The 19,650-nt window shown below is 35.1% G+C and overlaps 1 protein-coding gene across 5 annotated transcripts in view; it reads right to left on the bottom strand.

Annotated features, from left to right (window-relative positions):
• Appl1 (adaptor protein, phosphotyrosine interacting with PH domain and leucine zipper 1) overlaps positions 1–19,650 on the bottom strand; it is a 63,606-nt gene that overhangs the window by 41,005 nt on the left and 2,951 nt on the right. For all 5 annotated transcript variants that reach the window (XR_013089281.1, XR_013089275.1, XR_013089267.1 and 2 more), the window contains exons 2-8: positions 13,827–13,925; positions 12,008–12,067; positions 11,487–11,558; positions 8,249–8,336; positions 6,641–6,682; positions 6,027–6,085; positions 1,360–1,506 (exon numbers count right to left, since the gene is read on the bottom strand). Coding sequence is in view for 2 of the 5 variants with exons in the window: in XM_076839180.1 (XP_076695295.1) it covers positions 1,360–1,506; positions 6,027–6,085; positions 6,641–6,682; positions 8,249–8,336; positions 11,487–11,558; positions 12,008–12,067; positions 13,827–13,925 (567 nt within the window). In the remaining 3 variants the exon portion in view is untranslated. The remainder of the gene's footprint in view (positions 1–1,359; positions 1,507–6,026; positions 6,086–6,640; positions 6,683–8,248; positions 8,337–11,486; positions 11,559–12,007; positions 12,068–13,826; positions 13,926–19,650) is intronic.

The raw sequence follows: 19,650 nt of genomic DNA, 5'->3' as shown, positions 1-19,650 counted from the left end.
CATATAGATAAACTATTTCATATTTACTACAAAGATAAGCTTTAAATCTGAGGAACAGAAAATACTCTTAAAACTGAAGGATCTTCAAATTTCTTTAAACCCCTGATTTTTAAGGGACTGACATATTATGTCACCCCAAACTCAGTTTCCTAGCATCCTTCCTGATGCACGTCTCTTTGGGCACTTGAGAGTTCATCTATTACTTTAAACTCAGAAAGTGTACAAGGAACATGGGACACACAAATTTGTTCACTCTCTTTCAGATCTATTATGAAGCAAGGTGGGGTAGAATAGCAATAGGTATAACTCTGGAATTCTTTTAGTTTCTGCTTTCTGTCCCCAACTGTGGTGAACAGGGTCTAAATACAACGTAAATGGATCATTTAGTCCAAAATACTGAAATCTTTATTACTTTTTAAAACCCAAACACACTGGGCACAGTTGATATGCCCAGAATCCCAATTACTTGATAGGATGAAGTAGGAAGATAGCAAGTCTGAGGCCACCTGGGCAACTTAGAAAAAACCCTGTCTCAAAATAAAATAAAAAGGGTTAGGGATGTAGCACTTGCCTAGCATGCATGTGTCCATGGATTTGATCCCTAGCACTTTGCAAATAAATTAATGAATAAAACCAAGACACAAATGAGTATGTTAAGAATAGTTTATGGGGCTGGGATTGTGGCTCAGAGGTAGAGCGCTCACCTAGCACGTGCGAGGCCCTGGGTTCGATCCTTAGCACCACATAAAAATAAATAAAATAAAGGTATTATGTCCAAGTACAACTAAAAAATACATATTTTTTAAAAAAATGATTAGGGGGGCTGAGGTTGTGGCTCAGCGGTAGAGCGCTCGTCTAGCACGTGTGAGACTCTGGCTTTAATCCTCAGCACCACCACATAAAAATAAAAACAAAAATAAAGATATTGTGTCCAACTACAACTAAAAAAAATTTTTTTAAAGAATAGTTTATAAATACATTTAATAATTTAATATAAATACCAAGCTTGACACAAAGCTTTTTTTGGTGGGGTGTGGATACCAAGGATTTAACTCAGGGGCACTTGACCACTGAGCCACATCCCCAGCCCTATTTTGTATTTTAGAGACAGGGTCTTACTGAGTTGCTTAGTGCCTCGCTTTTGCTAAGGCTAGCTCTGAACTCATGATCCTTCTGCCTCAGCCTCCTGTGCCACTGGGATTACAGATGTGTGCCTTAATGTAAAGCATTTCAGTTAGACCAAAACAGCACAGGAGTTGAGGATTTAGCACAATGGTAGAGCACTTGTCTAGCACATGCAAGATCCTAGGTCTCAATCCTCAGCACCATGAAAAAAAAATATATATATATAGTATTTACCTGAGCTTGCATGTACCCAAGTAGAGGTTCTAACAATGCTATCTTCTTCTTGTATTGAAGAGTATTTAATGCACAAAAATAATGCATCATGGTCTGGTGCTGTTTTTTCCTGGAAGTATACACATCTTCTGTTACTTCATATTTCACCTTTGAATGAAAAGATTTAAAAAATAGTATTATTTCCTTATATTTATCTCTCTATTTATTTATTTATTGTGGTGCTGGGGTTGAACCCAGGGCCTTATGCATGTGAGGCAAGCACTCTACCAACTGAGCTATATCCCCAGCCCTTATTTCCTTACTTTTAAATTATCTTCCATGGTGGCTATGGTGAAGAGCCTACCAAGGAATATATATCACTAGCAACTGAACAGTTTTCTGGTCTATTAGAAATTCTTCAACATAATAAGTTGATTTTCTTGTTTCACTACCAGCCACATAATTTATAAAGTGCATATTTGCATGTAACCAAGAATGTAAATATCTAAACTAAGCATGGCAAAGAAAGTCTACATGGAGGAAAGGCACACAATGGTTTGTTACTAACTTCACCATTAGTTTTAACCTCAAACAGTTCACAGCACACATTCTCCCCTTCTGGCTCTCTCTCTACCACACTTACTCTTCTACTTGTTTTCCTTCACTTACACTTAGAATACATGTGCTCCCCTAGGTTCTTTCATTCAGACAACCAATATTTATTGAGCATCTATTATATTAACATGCACTAGGCTCTTCTCTTTTCCTCCTCTCCTTAGAATACCTGATGAAGTACCAAGAATATTCCAAAATACCAATGACTCAGCAATCACAAACTTTTAATCCCCTGATCCTTACTCAAAAGTGCCAAAAGGGGGCTGGGGATGTGGCTCAAGTGGTAGCGCGCCCATGCCTGGCATGTGTGCGGCCCGGGTTCGATTCTCAGCGCCACGTACAGACAAGGATGTTGTGTCCGCCGATAACTAAAAAATAAATATTAAAAAATTCTCTCTCTCTCTCTCTCTCTCTCTCTCTCTCTCTCACTCTCTCAAAAAAAAAAAAAAAGTGCCAAAGGGAAAACATCTCCAGCTGTGTTCTTTATATGTTTATGTGTGTAATATGTGTAATATGTGTATGTATGTATGCATTGGAAATGTACAGGTCAGTATCCTTCCCACAAAATTTGCTCTCCTACATTATTTCTTGCCTCTCTTAATTACTCCAGGACCCCTCAGTCATCCAAATAACCTAGGCATTATTTTTTTTTAATATTTATTTTTTTAGGTGTAGATGGACACAACACAATGCCTTTATTTTTATGTGGTGCTGAGGATCGAACCCAGGTCCCACCCATGCTAGGTGAACGCTCTACCACTGAGCCACAATCCCAGCCACTAGGCATTATTTTTTATTCCCCCTCCTACTAAAGACCTTATCAATTCTATTTATGAAATACTTCCAAAAAGTATTCCTTCCTCTCCTCTTTCAATAAAATGAGCCAAGGCCTTCCTTATATCTTTACAAACTAGCTGGGCATGGTGGTGCCTTTAATCCCACTGACTCAGGAGGCTGAGCCAGGAGGATTATGAGTTCAAAGCCAGCCTTAGCAACTTAGCAAGGCTCTAAGCAACTCAACAAGACCCTGTCTCTAATAAAATACAAAAAGGGCTGAGGATGTGGCTGAGTAGTTAATCTTCCTGGGTTCAATCCCCAATACCCGCCCCCACCAAAAAAAAAAAAATCTTTGCAAAGTATTCCAATTCTTCCCATTGAATTCCCTCTAGTCTCAATCTCTTCACGTTTTCATTAGTGTTTTCTTCTGTAACACAACTGCATCGTGTTACTTATTAACAGAATTCTCTGGTGGCTGCTCACTCTAACACAGATTTCAAGGTCATTAATATACTGGCCCCAATCTACTTTACCTTCATTTCTGCCTTATCTCCCCAAACACATTCAGTGTTCCAGACATACTGTAATGATTATCTTCATACCATCATTATCATAATTATGGCTAAAATTTAGTGAAAAGTTGCTATGAGACAGATACTTTGCATGCATTACCTATTTCATCTTCACACTTATTGAGATGTTTTTGATAGTGAAATAGAGGCTTGCAACTAAGTAAAAGTGCATGACCTCGGGCAAATTAATGGCAGAGCTTTGTTCCCAGTCTGACTCCAGAGCCAGTGCTCTTAACCTCTGTACTATCCCAACTCTACCACAAGCATCTGCAAAGGCTTTTTTTTTTTTTTAAAGTAATATCCTTGTTGCAATCCCTTAACAGTGATCTTCAATGCAAATGCTACCTCCTAAAAGAATAATATTCCTGATTCACCAAAACTCTCAACATTTCAGTAAAACCTCTGTTACTGCACTTAACTGGTATTAATTCTTACTCTCATTATCCTTATACTCTGACACCTGGACTAATTGCATGCATTCACACAAAAGCCTTCAATAAAATGTGGAGTATCCACTCCTGTCCTCCAGGAGCCTACTCATATTGTTCTCCCAAGGTACCCCACATACAGCTTGTCATATAGTAGGTGCCCAATACATTTTAAAAAAAAATTTTTTAGTTGCAGATGGATACAATACCTTTATTTATTTATTTTTATGTGATGCTGAGGATCGAACCCACTACCTCACACATGCTAGGCAAGCACTTTACCACTAAGCCACAACTACAGCCCCTCAATACATTTTTTAAAACATTTTTTTGTTGTAGATGTACACAATATCTTTGTTTTATTTATTTATTTATTTTATGTGATGCTGAGGATCGAACCCAATGCCTCACACCTGCTCAACCCCAGCCTCCTTCAATATATTTTTTTTTAATATTTGTTTTTTAGTTGTAGTTGGACACAATACCTTTATTTATTTATTTATTTATTTTTATGTGGTGCTGAGGATTGAATCCAGGGCCTTACACATGCTAGGCGAGCACACTACCACTGAGCCACAACCCCAGCCCCAATACATTTTTAATTTAAAAAATGGTGAGAAATATTTTTTAAAAAATACTTGTGGGGCTGGGGTTGTAGCTCAGTGGTTAAGCACTTAACTCACATGGGGCACTGGGTTCAATCCTCAGCACCACGTATAAATAAATAAATAAATAAATAAATAAATAAAGATATTGTGTTCATCTACAACTAAAAAAAATATTTAAAAATAAAATACTTGTAACAGCCAGAGATAATGTAAAACATGCCAAATTTTATACTCTAGAGCTTTTAACTATGTCCATAAGGCAGAGTGACTAAAATGCAGATCTTGAAATGTATACACTTCATCAATTTTTGCAGTATCAAATAATTTCTGAACTAAAATTAGAAATGGAAAGCAGATCTTTGGACTGAACTTTGTGTGAGAAACATTTTCTTTATTGTCACAGTGACTGTTACACAATGTTATGGTTTAGTTATAAGTCATTTCCCCAAAAGTTCATGTGTGAAATAATGCAAGAAAGTTCAGAGGTGAAATGATTGGGTTATGAGAGCTTTAATGTACTCAGTGCATTAATCCTCTGATGGAAAGTAATCGGGTGGAAACTGCAGGCAATTAGGGTGTGGCTGGAGGAGGTGGGTCCCTAGGGGCATGCCTTTGGGAAGGGCTCTCTCTCTTTGCTTCCTGGTGCCATGTCCCCAACAGCTCTCCTCTACCCTACACTTCCACCATGATGTTGTCCCTCACCTGTAGCCCCAATGAATGGAGTTGGCCTTCTATAGACTGAGATCTCTGAAACTGTGAGCCTCAAAATAAATTTTTCCTTCACTGGGGTTGTAGCTCAGCAGTGGAGCACTTGCCTAGCACATGCGAGGCCCTGGGTTTGATCCTTAGCACCACATAATATAAATAAAATAAAGGTATTGTGTCTACTACAACCAAAAAGTAAATTTAAAATAAATAAATAAATAAAGTTTTCCTCCTCCACTGTTCTTGTCAGGTCTTTTGGTTATAGCAGTGAAAAGGCTGACTAAAACACACAGTAAGTCATACTCAGTTGTGGATTCCCACAAGTAGTTACTGTGCCTCTCTGGGCAGCTGCAACCAAGAATGCAGACACCAAGTCCTAGGCACAGATATCTCAACTCACTCTCAAGCATCCAATAAGGCCTACACATCAAACCTTGGATTAGGCACTGGAGAGAGCTGATTTTAAGGAGCACTCAGCTGATATTGCTAATATGCTGTTCTTTAATCTTTACTTGAATGTTTTTCTCTTCACATATAAGGTAATATTTCTAGAAATTCACTCCTTGAGGACAAATATTCCCAGTAAATGAAGAGTGCCTCATAATAACTTCATTGGAATTGGATCTTTAACAATTCAACTTTTTGATTACTGAGTCTCATTTCTGTATACATGGCCAAATGAAAACAGAACATATGCAATGTTATCAAAATACAAAGCAAAAAGAGGCAATGTTATATACTGATCATCATTTACATTTATGTTTATGATTTATCAAATTCTGGCAGAAGGAAAATATTTCATTTAGAGACTAAAAATTATCAGAAAGGTTTTTCAATAGCTAACAGGAAAAAATAAAGTAGGAGTAGAAGCAGTACAGCAAAACATACAAATCAACTACTGACTATTTTTAAACTGGAAACACCGAACCACCTAATGAAATCATCATTAATTGTGATACTGAAGGAGTAAGTACATATCACACCTTGTCATTTTCTCTTTTTTTTGACAATCGGCTATATCTGTTAATTGCAGCATCATGATCTGGAAAGCAGAAATGAGTGTTAACAATAATACAATAGTATTTTACAAAAGGTATAAATACTTTAAATAGTCTTCACATCTGCATCTTTCTGCATATACTAAAGTAAGGAAAAAATTCCCTATCACCTGATAAGAATGTTCAAATTTTCCCCACAGCCAAATTTTCCTGTAAACTATGTGTCTACTTAATCTAACTAGTATATGAAAGAAACATTTAATTCCAAGGAAACAATAATCCACTAAAAGTTTTTCAAAGTATTTTAGTTCAAAAACAGCAAATGCTCATTAAAGAAAAACTGGAATATATACAAAAAATAGGAAGGTAAAATACTGTATCACTTCTTTAGGCATTATAAAGATAATAAACTAAAAGATGTAACTGTTTTTACAATTGTTTCTTATAAATAGCATATTTAAGTAACAACACTGTTATAAATAATGACCACAAACTTTTAATTACACTCATTTTTTTTCAATTATTACAAAGAATCAGCCATGATATTACACTGATAAATGCATCAATAAAATAAATAATGTAAAGTATTCAGGGCTTACCGTTACTAGCGATCTGAAACACTTCTTTTAATGTCAGTATTTCTGAAAAAGTTTAAAAGAATAATTTCAGCTTAGCATATTTTCAAAATGCCTTTATTAAAGTTTGTTTATAGGGTTGGAGATATAGGTCAGTGATAGGGTGCTTGCTTAGCGTGAATGAGACCCTGAGTTCAATCCCCAGCACCACAAAAAAAAGAAAAAAAAGTTTGCTTGCAAAGCAATAAATGCTACTTCAGTTATAATTAAAACTCTAAATAGTATTTTATACTTCCACATTCAAAGTAAAAAAAAAAAAAAAAAAATCACTGTGTTTCGGCTAGTCTGGTACATTTACCATCATTAGCAACACTTACACTTCCAGAAAATCTACTTGTCACAAATTAGTAATATGACACAAATTTTAAAACCCATTACAAATACTAAGACAAGTAAATATTTTGACTCAGTACCAGTATCTAGATATTTACTAATTTGTTTTTTGGATATATAACTAATAATTTCAAATGCTGAATGAGAAACAAAGCACATTTTATCAATAAGATAATGCCATTCAGTACCCTTAGAATGTGACAAAATAATTCTTATTTCTTGACCTTGGAGATGTCCATTTTTGAGCATCATTGCAATTATTAACTCCATCTCTAAAATCCATTGGTCTTTATTCCATCTTAAACACTTTACCATTCACTGACACATTTGTTCAATTTTTTTTTTCCTATTTTGGAAATAAGCCTGTATGAGAGTTTGAAAATTATAAGAGCCAATTCTATAAAACTCTCCTTTTATCACCTAGTAACCCTAAATTGGCAAAAAAAAATAACCACAAACTACTAAGTCATAGGTTGTTAGATGTGCTGGCATCCCTACCTTCTGCTATGCCCATACAAACCTCTATACTCTGTGCCACTATCCTAATCCAGGTCTTGGTTATACCTCATTGAACTCTCACAACTTCTTAGTCCATTCTCCTACACACCAAATCCACACAATCCCATCCTCCAAATACAAAAGGATTGTGGCTCTTTACTACAAAAAGACCTCCATTGGCTTCTCTTTGTTCATAAACTCAAGTCCAACATCTTTAGCATAATCTAGTTTCATCTAATTCTAGATTTATCTGCTGCCTTGCCCTGACCCATTCAATACTGCAGTCACACTGAATTTATTATCATCCTCAAAACAAGGTATATATATCTAACAGCCATACGTTTGTGCATTCTAGTCCCCCTAACAACAGTGATTCTTCTCCTGGCACATTTTTTCTCATTGTTCAATGTTCATGTCACATCTTTGGTGAAGCCTTCTTGACTCTCCTCTGAGCCCTCACAGAACCTTCTCATTCCCTAATTAAGAGAGACAGTGTCCTAAATACGTGTTTACCTATCTCTTTCTCTAGGATTTCTCCAGGAAAGGGATACTTTATATTAGTATTTGTCAGTATGTAGTTTAATACCTATCAAAAGCTCCTATAAATGTTTGGTGACTGATGATAGTAAAAGTGGCACAGGCAGTGGTCTGAAATGGTTTAGGTATAAAGTAAAACGCATCTTATAAGAATTGATCTTCTGGCAACTGACAAAAGTAAATACAAGCCCTTGACTTCAATACCTTTCAGTTCTCTTTCTTTAAACTGGGTAATGGGGAACATCATGGCATCAGCAAGTTGAGTTGAGAGTACAGCATGACAAGAGCTAAGCTAGTAAAAGAAAGACAAAAAAGGCCAAATAACTAACAGAAACCATTTATAACTAATAAATGTCGTTATAGAACAATCTATTTTTTTAAAAAAACTCTAATACATTTCATGAAAAACACTAAAATTAATGCGATAAAAAGTATCATATAGCAAAAAAAAAATCCATTTAAAATTCTTAAAAGAAAACTTAAAGTGATCCTGGACTTGGCAATGATTTTTTTTAATTTCTTTTTGTTCTTTTTAGTTATACATGACAGTAGAATTTATTTTGACATATTATACATACATAGAATATAACTTCTCATTCTTGTGGTTGTACATGATGTGGAGTTATACTGGTCATATATTCGTATATGAACATAGGAAAGTTATGTCCAATTAATTCTACTGTCTTTCCGATTTCCATCCCACCTCCCTTACCTTTGTTCACCTTTGTCTAATCCAGTAAACTTTTATTCACCCCCACCCCCATGTGTGTTAGCATCTACGTATTAGACAGAACATTTGGCCTTTGGTATTTTGGCATTGGCTTATTTCACTTAGCGTGATAGTCTCCAGTTCCATCCATTTACTAGCAAATGCCATAATTTCATTCTTCTTTATGGCTGGGTAATATTCCACTGTGTACATATACCACCTTTTCCTTATCCATTCATCTGTTGAAGAGCACCTAGGTTGGTTCCATAGCTTAAATCCTTTAGGTATATGCCAAGGAGTGGGATAAGTGGGTCAAATGGTAGTTCCATTCCAAATTTTCTAAGGAATCTCCATATTGCTTTCCAGAATGGGTGCACCAGTTTGCATTCCCATGAGCAATGTATGAGTGTAACTTTTTTCCTACAGTCTCTTGTCAACATTTATTATTACTTGTATTCTTAAAAATTGCCATTCTGACTGGAGTGAAATGAAATCTCAGTGTGGTTTTAATTTGGCAATGATTTCTTAGACATGATACCAAAAACACTTCAAAATAAAATATAAATTGTACTTCATCAAAATTAAAAACTTTAATGCATCAAAGGATACTATTAAGAATGTGAAAAGGTAAACCATAGAGTGAGAGCAAATGTTTGCCAATTACTTACCTAAGTAAGAAACTTGTATTTAGAATACAGAACTCTTAAAACTCAATAATGAAAAGGCAGATAACCCAACTTAAAGTGCGCAAAGAATCTAAATAGACATTTCTCTGAAGATATACAAATGGCTGATAACCACATGAACAGATGCTCAATATCATTAACTATCAAGAAAATGCAAATCAAAATGATAATGAGATACCATATGACACCCACTTAGATGGGCTCTAATTTTAAAAAAAAATGGGAAAATCCATTTTTGGCAAGAACGTAGAAAAGCTAGAACCCTCCAATATTGCAGGTGGCGATATGAAATGGAACGGGCACTGGTGAAAATTGGTGATTTCTCAGAGTTAAACATAAAGGTACATTCCAGGCCAGCCCTGGCAACTTAGCAAGCCCCTATCTCAAAAACAAAAACATAGGGGCTGGGGATGTGGCTCAAGCAGTAGCACGCAGGGCGCTGGGTTCAATCCTCAGCACCACATAAAAATAAAATGAAAATGTTGTGTCCACTGAAAACTGAAAAATAAATAAATAAATAAACGTAAAGTTGCCATATAACCAAGCAATCCCACTCCTAGACTTCAAAGAACTGAAAACTGGTGTTTGAAAAAAACCAAACTTGAATATGTTTGATCACAGCAGCACTATTCATACCAGCCAAAAGGTGGAAAGAGCCAAAATATCCATAACAAGCAGATAAATCAAATATGGTATACCCATACAATGAAATTTTATTCAGCCAAAAAAGAAATGAAATATTGACACATTACAACATGAATATACCTTTCACACATGCTACATGAAAGAAGATAGATACAAAAGTCCACAAATTATATGGGTCCTACTATATGAAATATTCAAAACAGGCAAATACATATATATATTTTTTTGTTTTCTTTTTCTTTTTTTTTTGGTACAAGGGATTGAATCCAAGGGCATTCAATAACTAGTCACATGCCCAGTCCTTGTTATTTTTTAAGATAGAGTCTAGGTAAGTTGCATAGGGCCTCACTACATTGCTGAGCCTGGCCTTGAACTTGTGATCCTCCTGCCTCAGCCTCTCAAGTCACTGGGATTACAGGTGTGCACTACCACACCTGACTCAAAACAGGCAAATCCAAAGAGACAGAAAGCAGATTAAGTGGTTACCAGGAACTAGGAAGAATAGGAATGGAAAAGTGATGGCTTAATAGGTAGACAGTTCCTTTGGGATGATGAAAATGTTCTGGAACTAGACAGTTGTGATAGCTGCATAACATTTTGAATGTATTAAATGTCACAAGTGACAAATTTTATAGTATTTTACCATATTTTTTTAAATGAAAAACATTCCATTTCCTATAAATATTATTTCTTTATACTACTCTCATGCAGAATTATTAAAATATTTTTAAAATTGGTGCTGAAGGTATATCTCAGTGGTTGAAAGCTCTTCCTAGCACATACAAGGCCCCAGGTTTATTCCCCAGTATGGCAAAAATGTGTGTGCATGTGTGTGTGTGTGTGTATACACACATATATATATACACACAAAGTATTTTCATGCAATATTAGAGAACAATTATTGAACTCTCCATACATCTCTCACTACCTTTCTTCTTCCTACCTTCTAGGTCTGTTTTGTTTTGTTATACGATTGGTTAAAGATGACTGGTTTGAGAAACCAATGGTCAATTTCAGCTGTTTGGGATAGAAGGATTAATAAGAACTGAACAGTAAAATGTTGCTTAATGACAAAATAGAAGCCACAAAGGGCTTAGCCATAGTTCACAGCTTCACTCTTCTCTCACTGCCTACATCAAGTAACAATGAAAAAAAACAAATAATACATGGACTGGGAAGAGAGAAAGCCCATCTATTAGCTTGTTCCTCAAAAAAAAATTTATTTTAATTAAATAAATAAAATATTATTTTTATAAGATAGCAACCAGGATGTGGAAATAAGGTACTTCTTTAAGTTTTATAACAAACATATAATCATAACAATAAAAGTTCCTAATAAAAAACCAAATAACTTGAGTAACTTAATTATAAAATAACTTATTCAAGCAAAATAAATACTTACCTCATCTATAACTTTTGAAAACTGTTGTAAAGTAGAGCTCATAACTTCATCATCACCCCCCAATGGAAAACGCTAAAAAAAATGTTAAACAGAGATGAAGTAAAGGTTCAATACTATATGAATCTTGTAACTGATAGCATCAGAATTTAAATTTTCAAGTAACTTCAGAAAATTTCTAAATTTCAAATAAGCTCCAGAAATGTCATTTTAATACAGTAATTTTCATAATTAAGAAACATTATACTATGCTAGGAATTCAGTGATTTGGCATTTAGCTCCAGTTCCTCCAAAATCCCTGTAATCTTGAGCAAGATTGTTTCTTCAATCTGAGGTAAACTAGATAACCTAGCATTAAATCATTATTATAATTATCTCAACATAAGGGCTATACTGAAATCTCAATGGCATATTCTGTGAAATCAGGAAAGCTTAAAGATTCTTGATGAGGAAGTCCTTATCTGTACAGATACAATATTATGGTATATTTTAAATCATGCTCTTAAATATCTGATATTCGATACCTGTTTTTCATATTCTTTTAAAAGTTTTGAAGTCAGGTGTGTTGCTGCACTTAATTCATTCTATGGAAAAAGATTAGTATTCAAATTAGCACAATATTACTTATCAAGAAAAAAGTTTTAATCAAAGATACATAGGCCACCTTTATTACTACCATTAAACATTTCAAAAAGAAACTCAACCATAAAAGAGAATTCAGCAAGGAATTCAGCAATGTTCCAAGTATGTGCTGCTGGTGCTGCTGCTGCTGCTGCTTCTTTTCTTTGATAATAAAACTAAGCATTAAATATTTTTTTGTAAAAAAATCTACATGCTATATTCTTTATTTTAAATTAATTTTAAAAACATCATATACAGTATGAAACCACTGATACATAGGTGCATTTTTTCAATTTTGTTTTTTTAGTGTTAAATATTTTAAAAGCTAAAAAGCAAACTGTACAAAGCCTTAACAAAATCTTTAGATTCTACATAGATGACTGGTTATCATTCTCTCTAGATGCTGACGCCAGACTATAAGAATTTAATAACATACAACCAAAATATGGTTGTTGACTATTGGGCATGCTGTTGTATACCAATAATCCCAGTGGCTTGGGAGGCTGAGGCAGGAGGATCACAAGTTCAAAGATAGTCTCAGCAACTTAGCAAGGCTCTAAGCAACTTAGGGAGACCCTGTCACCCTGTATCAAAATAAAAAATAGATAGGCTGGGATGTGACTCAGTGGTCAGTGGTTAACTGCCCCTGGATTTAATCCCTGGTACCCCCCCCCAAAAAAAAAAAAAAAAAGCAAAATGTGGTTGACTTAGGGGCTGGAGTAGTGGTAGAGCACTTGCCTGACATGTGTGAGGCACTGGGTTTGATTCTCAGCACCACATATAAATAAATTTTAAAAAGGTCCATTGACAATTAAAAAATATTTTTTAAAAAATGTGGTTGACTTAGTCATATCACAGCAACACAGTCATATGAAAGGGTTTTTTGTTTTGTTTTGGTATCAGGGATTGAACCCAGCAGGTACTTAATCACTGAGCCACAACCCCAGCCCTCTTCAGTCAAATCTTAAATGAAGACTACTATCAGTGATTTTTATTTTCTTTCAGTAATGGGGATTGAACCCAGGAAAACTACCATTGAGCTATATCCCCAGCACTTTTTATTTTTTGAGACAAGGTCTCAATAAATTGCTGAGGCTGACCTTGAACTTGCAATCCTCTTGCCTCAGCCTTCCAAGTCACTGGGATTAGAGGTGTGAACTACAGCACTCAGCTACTTACTGATTTTTTTTTTTTTTTTTTTTTTTTTTTTTTGTACTAGGGATTGAACCCAGGGGTACTTAACTACTGAGACACAACCCCAGCCCCTACTTTTTTTTTTTTTTTTTTTTTTTTTTTTTGAGAGAGAGAGAGAGATAGGATCTCACCAAGTTTCTTAGGACCACACTAAATTGCTGAGGCTGGCTTTGAACTTGCAATTCTCCGGCCTCAGCCTCCCAAGATATGGGGATATAGGCATGTGCCACTGTGCCCAACACTATTAGTGATTTTTAACAAGAAAGCTCTTCTTACTGTGTTTGGGGAAAAGGGACTGATGTTTCAATCTTGTTACTTTTGTGGTGCTACAAACTATACACTAGTAACAGAAATGTACACTCTGGTATACAATATATTTAATGTTCATTCATCCTTTCAACAAATATTTATTACTAGTATTTCAGGACAAGGCTAGACACCAATAAACAAAACAGACACTATTCTCTGTCCTTATGGGGCTCAAAGATTAATTTTTAAACAGCATTGTATTAGACCTTAGCTTTTTACCTGTGCATCATAAATCCGATGCATAGCTTGATACAATTGGTTCATATAGTTGGAAATAGCTGTAGCATCTTCTTCAAAAACGCCTAGTAAAGACCTTGTCTGTATAAAAGAAAATAAATTAAAAAGCTATGTTAATTGGTATATAGATAAGATGGGAAAACTTTTTTTTTTTCTAAAAGAAGCAAAAATAGTAAGATAACAGAGCTCCAGTAATTATGAGTTTTAATCTATTTTCTCTTTTTACAGTAATGCTAAGAAGTCAGGGTTTTTTTTTCTCTGTTTCACTTCATTAAAAATGAGGTATTTTCCAACTACATCACAATCTTTTCCCAAATATGTTACAAAAACTTTAGGAGGAACAACAAAGGTGTAATTTTATTGGTTAGAATTTCTGTAATTGTATTAAGTTAAGAAGAAACACTACAGATTAAAATTTAAAATTTAAAATTCTGCACTTAAGATGGTAGATGAGAGAACAAAGGTAGTGTAGTAGGCTCCTAAAATGCAAGAAGTAAAATCAAGACTCAATAAATGGGATGGCTTCCAATTAAAAAGCTTCTTCTCAGCAAAGGAAATAATTAAGGAGAGGAGAGAGCATACAGATTGAGAGAAAATCTTTACCACATGCACCTCCGATAAAGCATTAATCTCTAGGATATATAAAGAACTAAAAAAACACCAACAAAACAAATAACCCAATCAATAAAAGGGCTAAGGAACTAGACAGACACTTCACAGAATAAGAAATATAACTGATCAACAAATATATGAAAAAGTGTTCAACATCTTTAGCAATTAGAGAAATTCAAATCAAAACTACTCTAAGATTTCATCTCACTCCTGTCAGAATGGCAATCATCAAGCATACAGGCAACAATAAATGTTGGTAATGATGTGGGGAAAAAGGTACACTCATACATTGCTGGTGGGACTGCAAATTGGTACAACCGCTATGGAAAACAGTATGGAGATTCCTCAGAAAATTGGGAATGGAACCACCATTTGACCCATCGATCACATTCCTTGGTTTATACCCAAAGGACTTAAAATCAGCATACTATAGTGATACAGCCACAACAATGTTTATAGCAGCTCAATTCACGATAGCTAGACTATGGAACCAACCTAGGTGTCCCTCAATAGATGAATGGAAAGAAAATGTGATATGTATACTCAATGGAATATTACTCAGCTTTAAAGAAAAGTGAAATTATAGCATTTGCCAATAAATGGTTGGAGTTGGTGAAGTAAGCCAATCCCACAAAACCAAAGGCCGAATGTTTTCTCTAATATGCGGATGCTAATTCATAATAAGGAGGGAGGCACTAGGGAAGAATAGCATTACCTTAGATTAGGTAGGAGAAAGTAATGGGAGGGGAGAGGAGGGGATATGGGGAGAGGAAAGATAGCAGAATAAAACAGACAGTATGACTGTGGAAAAAAAAAAAAAATATATATATATATATGACTACATGACCAATATGATTCTGCAACATGTACACTCAGAAAAGTGAGAAATTATATCGCATCTATGTACGACACATCAAAGTGCATAAATGCATTTTACTGTCATATATAAGTAATTAAAACAAATTTTAAAAAAAAATTTAATTCAGTACTTAAACTAAAAACAAATCAACATAAACATTCAAAACTTAGGGACCTGAGGGTTTAACTTTCTAGTAAAGCATCTGCCTAGCATGTCTCTCTGGGTTTCAACTGCGGCTTGCGAGTGCCACACACATACATACACACACACACACACACACACACTAATTTAACAGTTTTCCATTCATAAATATTTAAATGCTTTATTATAGGATAACCTAATATGATTATTTCCTTTCTTCAATGGTCTCTTCTTAGTACCAAATCTCCCTCTGTCCTAATCTAAAATAATACCACAGTACAGTCTATAAAATAGTAACTAGGTTTTTCCGAACGAAGGATTTTGGTTTCCTCTTTATATGTTTCTATATTGTTTGGCATTCTTTTTTCTACAATGAGCAACTTAAAATGATATTTATTCTAAGGGGGAACACTTGTAAGTAAGTAATAATGTCAATAAAATTATCAAAGATAGTAAATGGTGGAACAAGCTTGTAATCCCAGCTACTTGAGAGGTAGAGGCAGGAGGATCACCAAGTTCAAGGCCAGTCTGGGCAATTTAGCAAGACCCTGTATCAAAATAAAATAAAAGAGACTGGAAATGTAGGACATGGCTCAGCAGTAGAGTGCCCTGGGTTCAATCCCCAGTACTAGGGGGAAAAAAAAAAAAATCAAAGAAAAGGAAACTCAGTTTATCAAAGGCAAATGATGTTCACCATTTTCTTCCCAAAGGCAATGGAAAAATTAGAATACTAATAAGTACTGAGATAACTTAAGCTTAAAAAAATCTAAAAAATGACCTTATATTTTATTCCCTAGCTTCTTATTCCTTTCGTCCAGAAGTCAAAGCTAAGTCAATACAGTATAAAGTGGGGAGGGTTGGGGGAACACAAGATTATTATTACGCTGGTTTAAGCAGTTCATATTATCAGTCCCCTACTTCCCCAGGCCTCTGAGATTTGGATTTAATAGAAGCTGTTTTTAGTTTAGTTTTGATTTTTTAATTTTGGAGACATGGTCTAAATTGCTCAGACTGGTCTCAGCTCAAGCAGTCCTCCTGCCTCAGTCTCCAAGTAGCTGAGAATACAAGCACACACCACCAGCTGAATTTGACATAATCTTTTTTACTCTAGTGCCCTAGCTTTACTCCCATTCCCATCAGTGCTATCTTAAAATGTAAAAAAGATGGACTGGGGATGGAGGTCAGTGACAGAATACATGCCTAGCATGTACAAATTCCACTGTTTAATGCCTAGCACCACAAAAAAAAATTTTTTTTTAAATATGTCTGTATAAAAGAAAGCATCAGGGCTGGGAATATAGCTCAGATGACAGGATAACCTAATAACCAATAATCCTCAATTGGTAGGATAACCTCACATGCACAAGACCTTGGGCTTAATCCCCAGCAAAACACACACACACACACACACACACACACACACACACACACACAAAAGCATCAGGAAATCTTGATAGGCCAGTACCCCACCCCCATTTTGGTACTATGGACTGAATCCAAAGGTATCTACCACTGACCTAGTTCTTTTCTATTTTTATTTTTTGGTACTAGGGATTGAACTCAGGGGCGTTTAACCACTGAACCACATCCCCAGCCCTTTTTGTATTTTATTTAGAGAAAGTGTCTCACTGAGTTGCTTAGGGCCTCACTAAATTGCTGAGGTTAGCTTTGAACTCAGGATCCTCCTGCCTCAGCCTCCTGAGTCTCTGGGATTACAAGCTTGCTCCAGCTAGGCTTTTTTATGTTTTGATATTTTGCCTTTATATTTATGGAAACAAACCTTCAGACAGAATGTTATTATATATGCTCTCATGTAAACATCTAAAAAATATATAAGCAGCATAAATCTAATATATTCCTAAAACTTTTATACTCAGTTCAATCAACTCAAAGTCCAATAAATCATTTTCCAATTCAAGTCCTAAATATCGATGTTTTCTCATACTTTTCTCAGTACCATGGGATGACAAGTATTTCTTAGAAGTGCTTCAGTTTAGTCCCTAACTTTTTTTTTTTTTTTTTTTTTTGTATTGGGGATTTAAGTCCTTGAATTTGCAATCCTGCTTTCTCAGTCTCCAAGATCACTGGGATTAACAGACATGTACCACCACACCCAGTTCCTAAAAATGTCTTATAATAGATAGATGCTTGTTCAGTTAAGCTTTGATGATAAGGCTTGTTTCTACCAGGTAGAAAAGTAAGATTTTCAAACAACCAGGACTGACATTCTTTCCTCAAATCAATTTGTTGGCTGAATGCAAAGACTGCACTTGGCCACAACTGCCACTAGGAGCAACAACCAAAATGTACATTTGCATACAAGGGACAGTGGAGCTGCCACCTGGCTAATAGCAATTGTTAAAATACCACAGACTCAAGGCAGGCCATGATCACAGATGCCTACAGTTCCAGCTACTTGGGTGGCTAAAGCAGATGGATCACTTCAGCTTATGAGTTTGAAGATAGCCTGGGCAACATTATGAGATCTTGTTTCATTAAATAAATAAATAAATAAATATCTCTAAGGGGAATTACAATCTGAGATGTCAAAATGTGGGGGAGCACACTCCATAATCAGGAGTATTTTATGTTATGAAAAGAAGGAAGCCTCCATTTGTGAACAGGGTGGTTTTCAATATTGTATTATACATGAATCATTAAGAGATATATACATAAAATCAATTATTTTTAAAGGTTGTTAGTAATTATAAAGTTTTATTTTGATTCTGATTTTCGGAATAATATATAAATACAGACAAACCATCTATTGTAGGCTTAAGATTTTGTGCTTCTACAGGTAACTTTTGCAGAATGGTATGGTTTGGGCAAAATAATTCTAAAGATGTTTACAAATAGTGAATCTGGACTTTCAAATTCCTCCTATTTTAATACAATTACTGTTAAATTTACAAATATATATATATATATATATTTTTTTTTTTTTTTGAAGAGTATACTGAAAATTGAACCCAGGGGCTCACTTTACCACTGAGCTACTTTTTCTTTTTTAGTCCATTTATTTATTTATTTATTTATTTATTTATTTTATTTATTTTAATTAATTTTTATTGTAGGTTGTTCAAAACATTACATAGTTCTTGATATATCATATTTCACACTCTGATTCAAGTGGGATATGAGCTCCCATTTATTTATTTATTTAGAGACAGGGTCTCACTAATTTGCTGAGGCTAGCCTCCAATTTGTGATTCTCCTGACTCAGCCTTCTGAGTTGCTGGAATTATAGTTGTGGGCCACCATGCCCAGTTCTATCAATCAAAATTTAAAGAGGGAAGCCAGGTATAGTGGTGCAAGCCTGTAATCCCAGCAACTCAGGAGGCTGAGGGATGAGGATCACAAGTTCCAAGACCAGAATGGGCAATTTAGCAAGACCCTGTCTCAAAATTAAATGAAAAGGGCTGGGATGCAGTGGTACATACCTGTAATCCCAGCAACTAGGAAGAATGAGGCTGGAGGATTAAGTTCCAACTCAGCCTCAGCAAGTTAGAGAGACTATCTTAAAATTTAAAAACATTAAAAGGACTGGGGATGTACCTCAGTGGTAAAGCATCCCTGGGTATGAAAATAAAATGGGCTGGGAGTGTAGCTCAGTGGTGGAACACTTGCCTAGCATGCATGAGGGTCTAGGTTTATCCCCCAGTACCATAAAACAAAAACTTTAAAAAAGGGACTAAAGATTTAGACTCAGTGTTAGAATGCTTTATAGTGTATAGTCAATTCCCAGTATATTAAAAAAAAAATCTAAAATTAAGGAAAAGATAACTATAATCCCTGATAGCCTTTCATGACTCCCAAGCTCTAATTTTTTCACATAGCAACAACAGGTCACTTTTGATAAGGATCAATTAATCTAATGAAAAATTTGTATTATGAACTTTAAAAGTTTCATATACTCTATTATTCCTTAGGCTTACATAGTCCAAAATAAGAACAAAAATTTATGCCTAAAAGCATTAATTTCAGTCCCTATTTTTTGGGGGTCAGTACTGGAGACTGAACCCAGAGGTGCTTTACCACCCAGCAACATTCCCAGCCTGGTTCATTTTATTTATTTATTTGGTACTGGAAATTAAACCCAGGGGTGCTTAATCACTGAGTTACATCTCCAGCCCTTTCATTTTTATTTTTTTAATTTTGAGACAGGGTCTAAATTGCTTGGGCCTCACTAATTTA

The sequence above is a fragment of the Callospermophilus lateralis genome, chromosome 1 (assembly GCF_048772815.1).
Source record: "Callospermophilus lateralis isolate mCalLat2 chromosome 1, mCalLat2.hap1, whole genome shotgun sequence".
Lineage (NCBI taxonomy): Eukaryota > Metazoa > Chordata > Mammalia > Rodentia > Sciuridae > Callospermophilus > Callospermophilus lateralis.
Note: the sequence above shows the minus strand (reverse complement) of the source record. Positions and strands in the feature narration are given on the sequence as shown.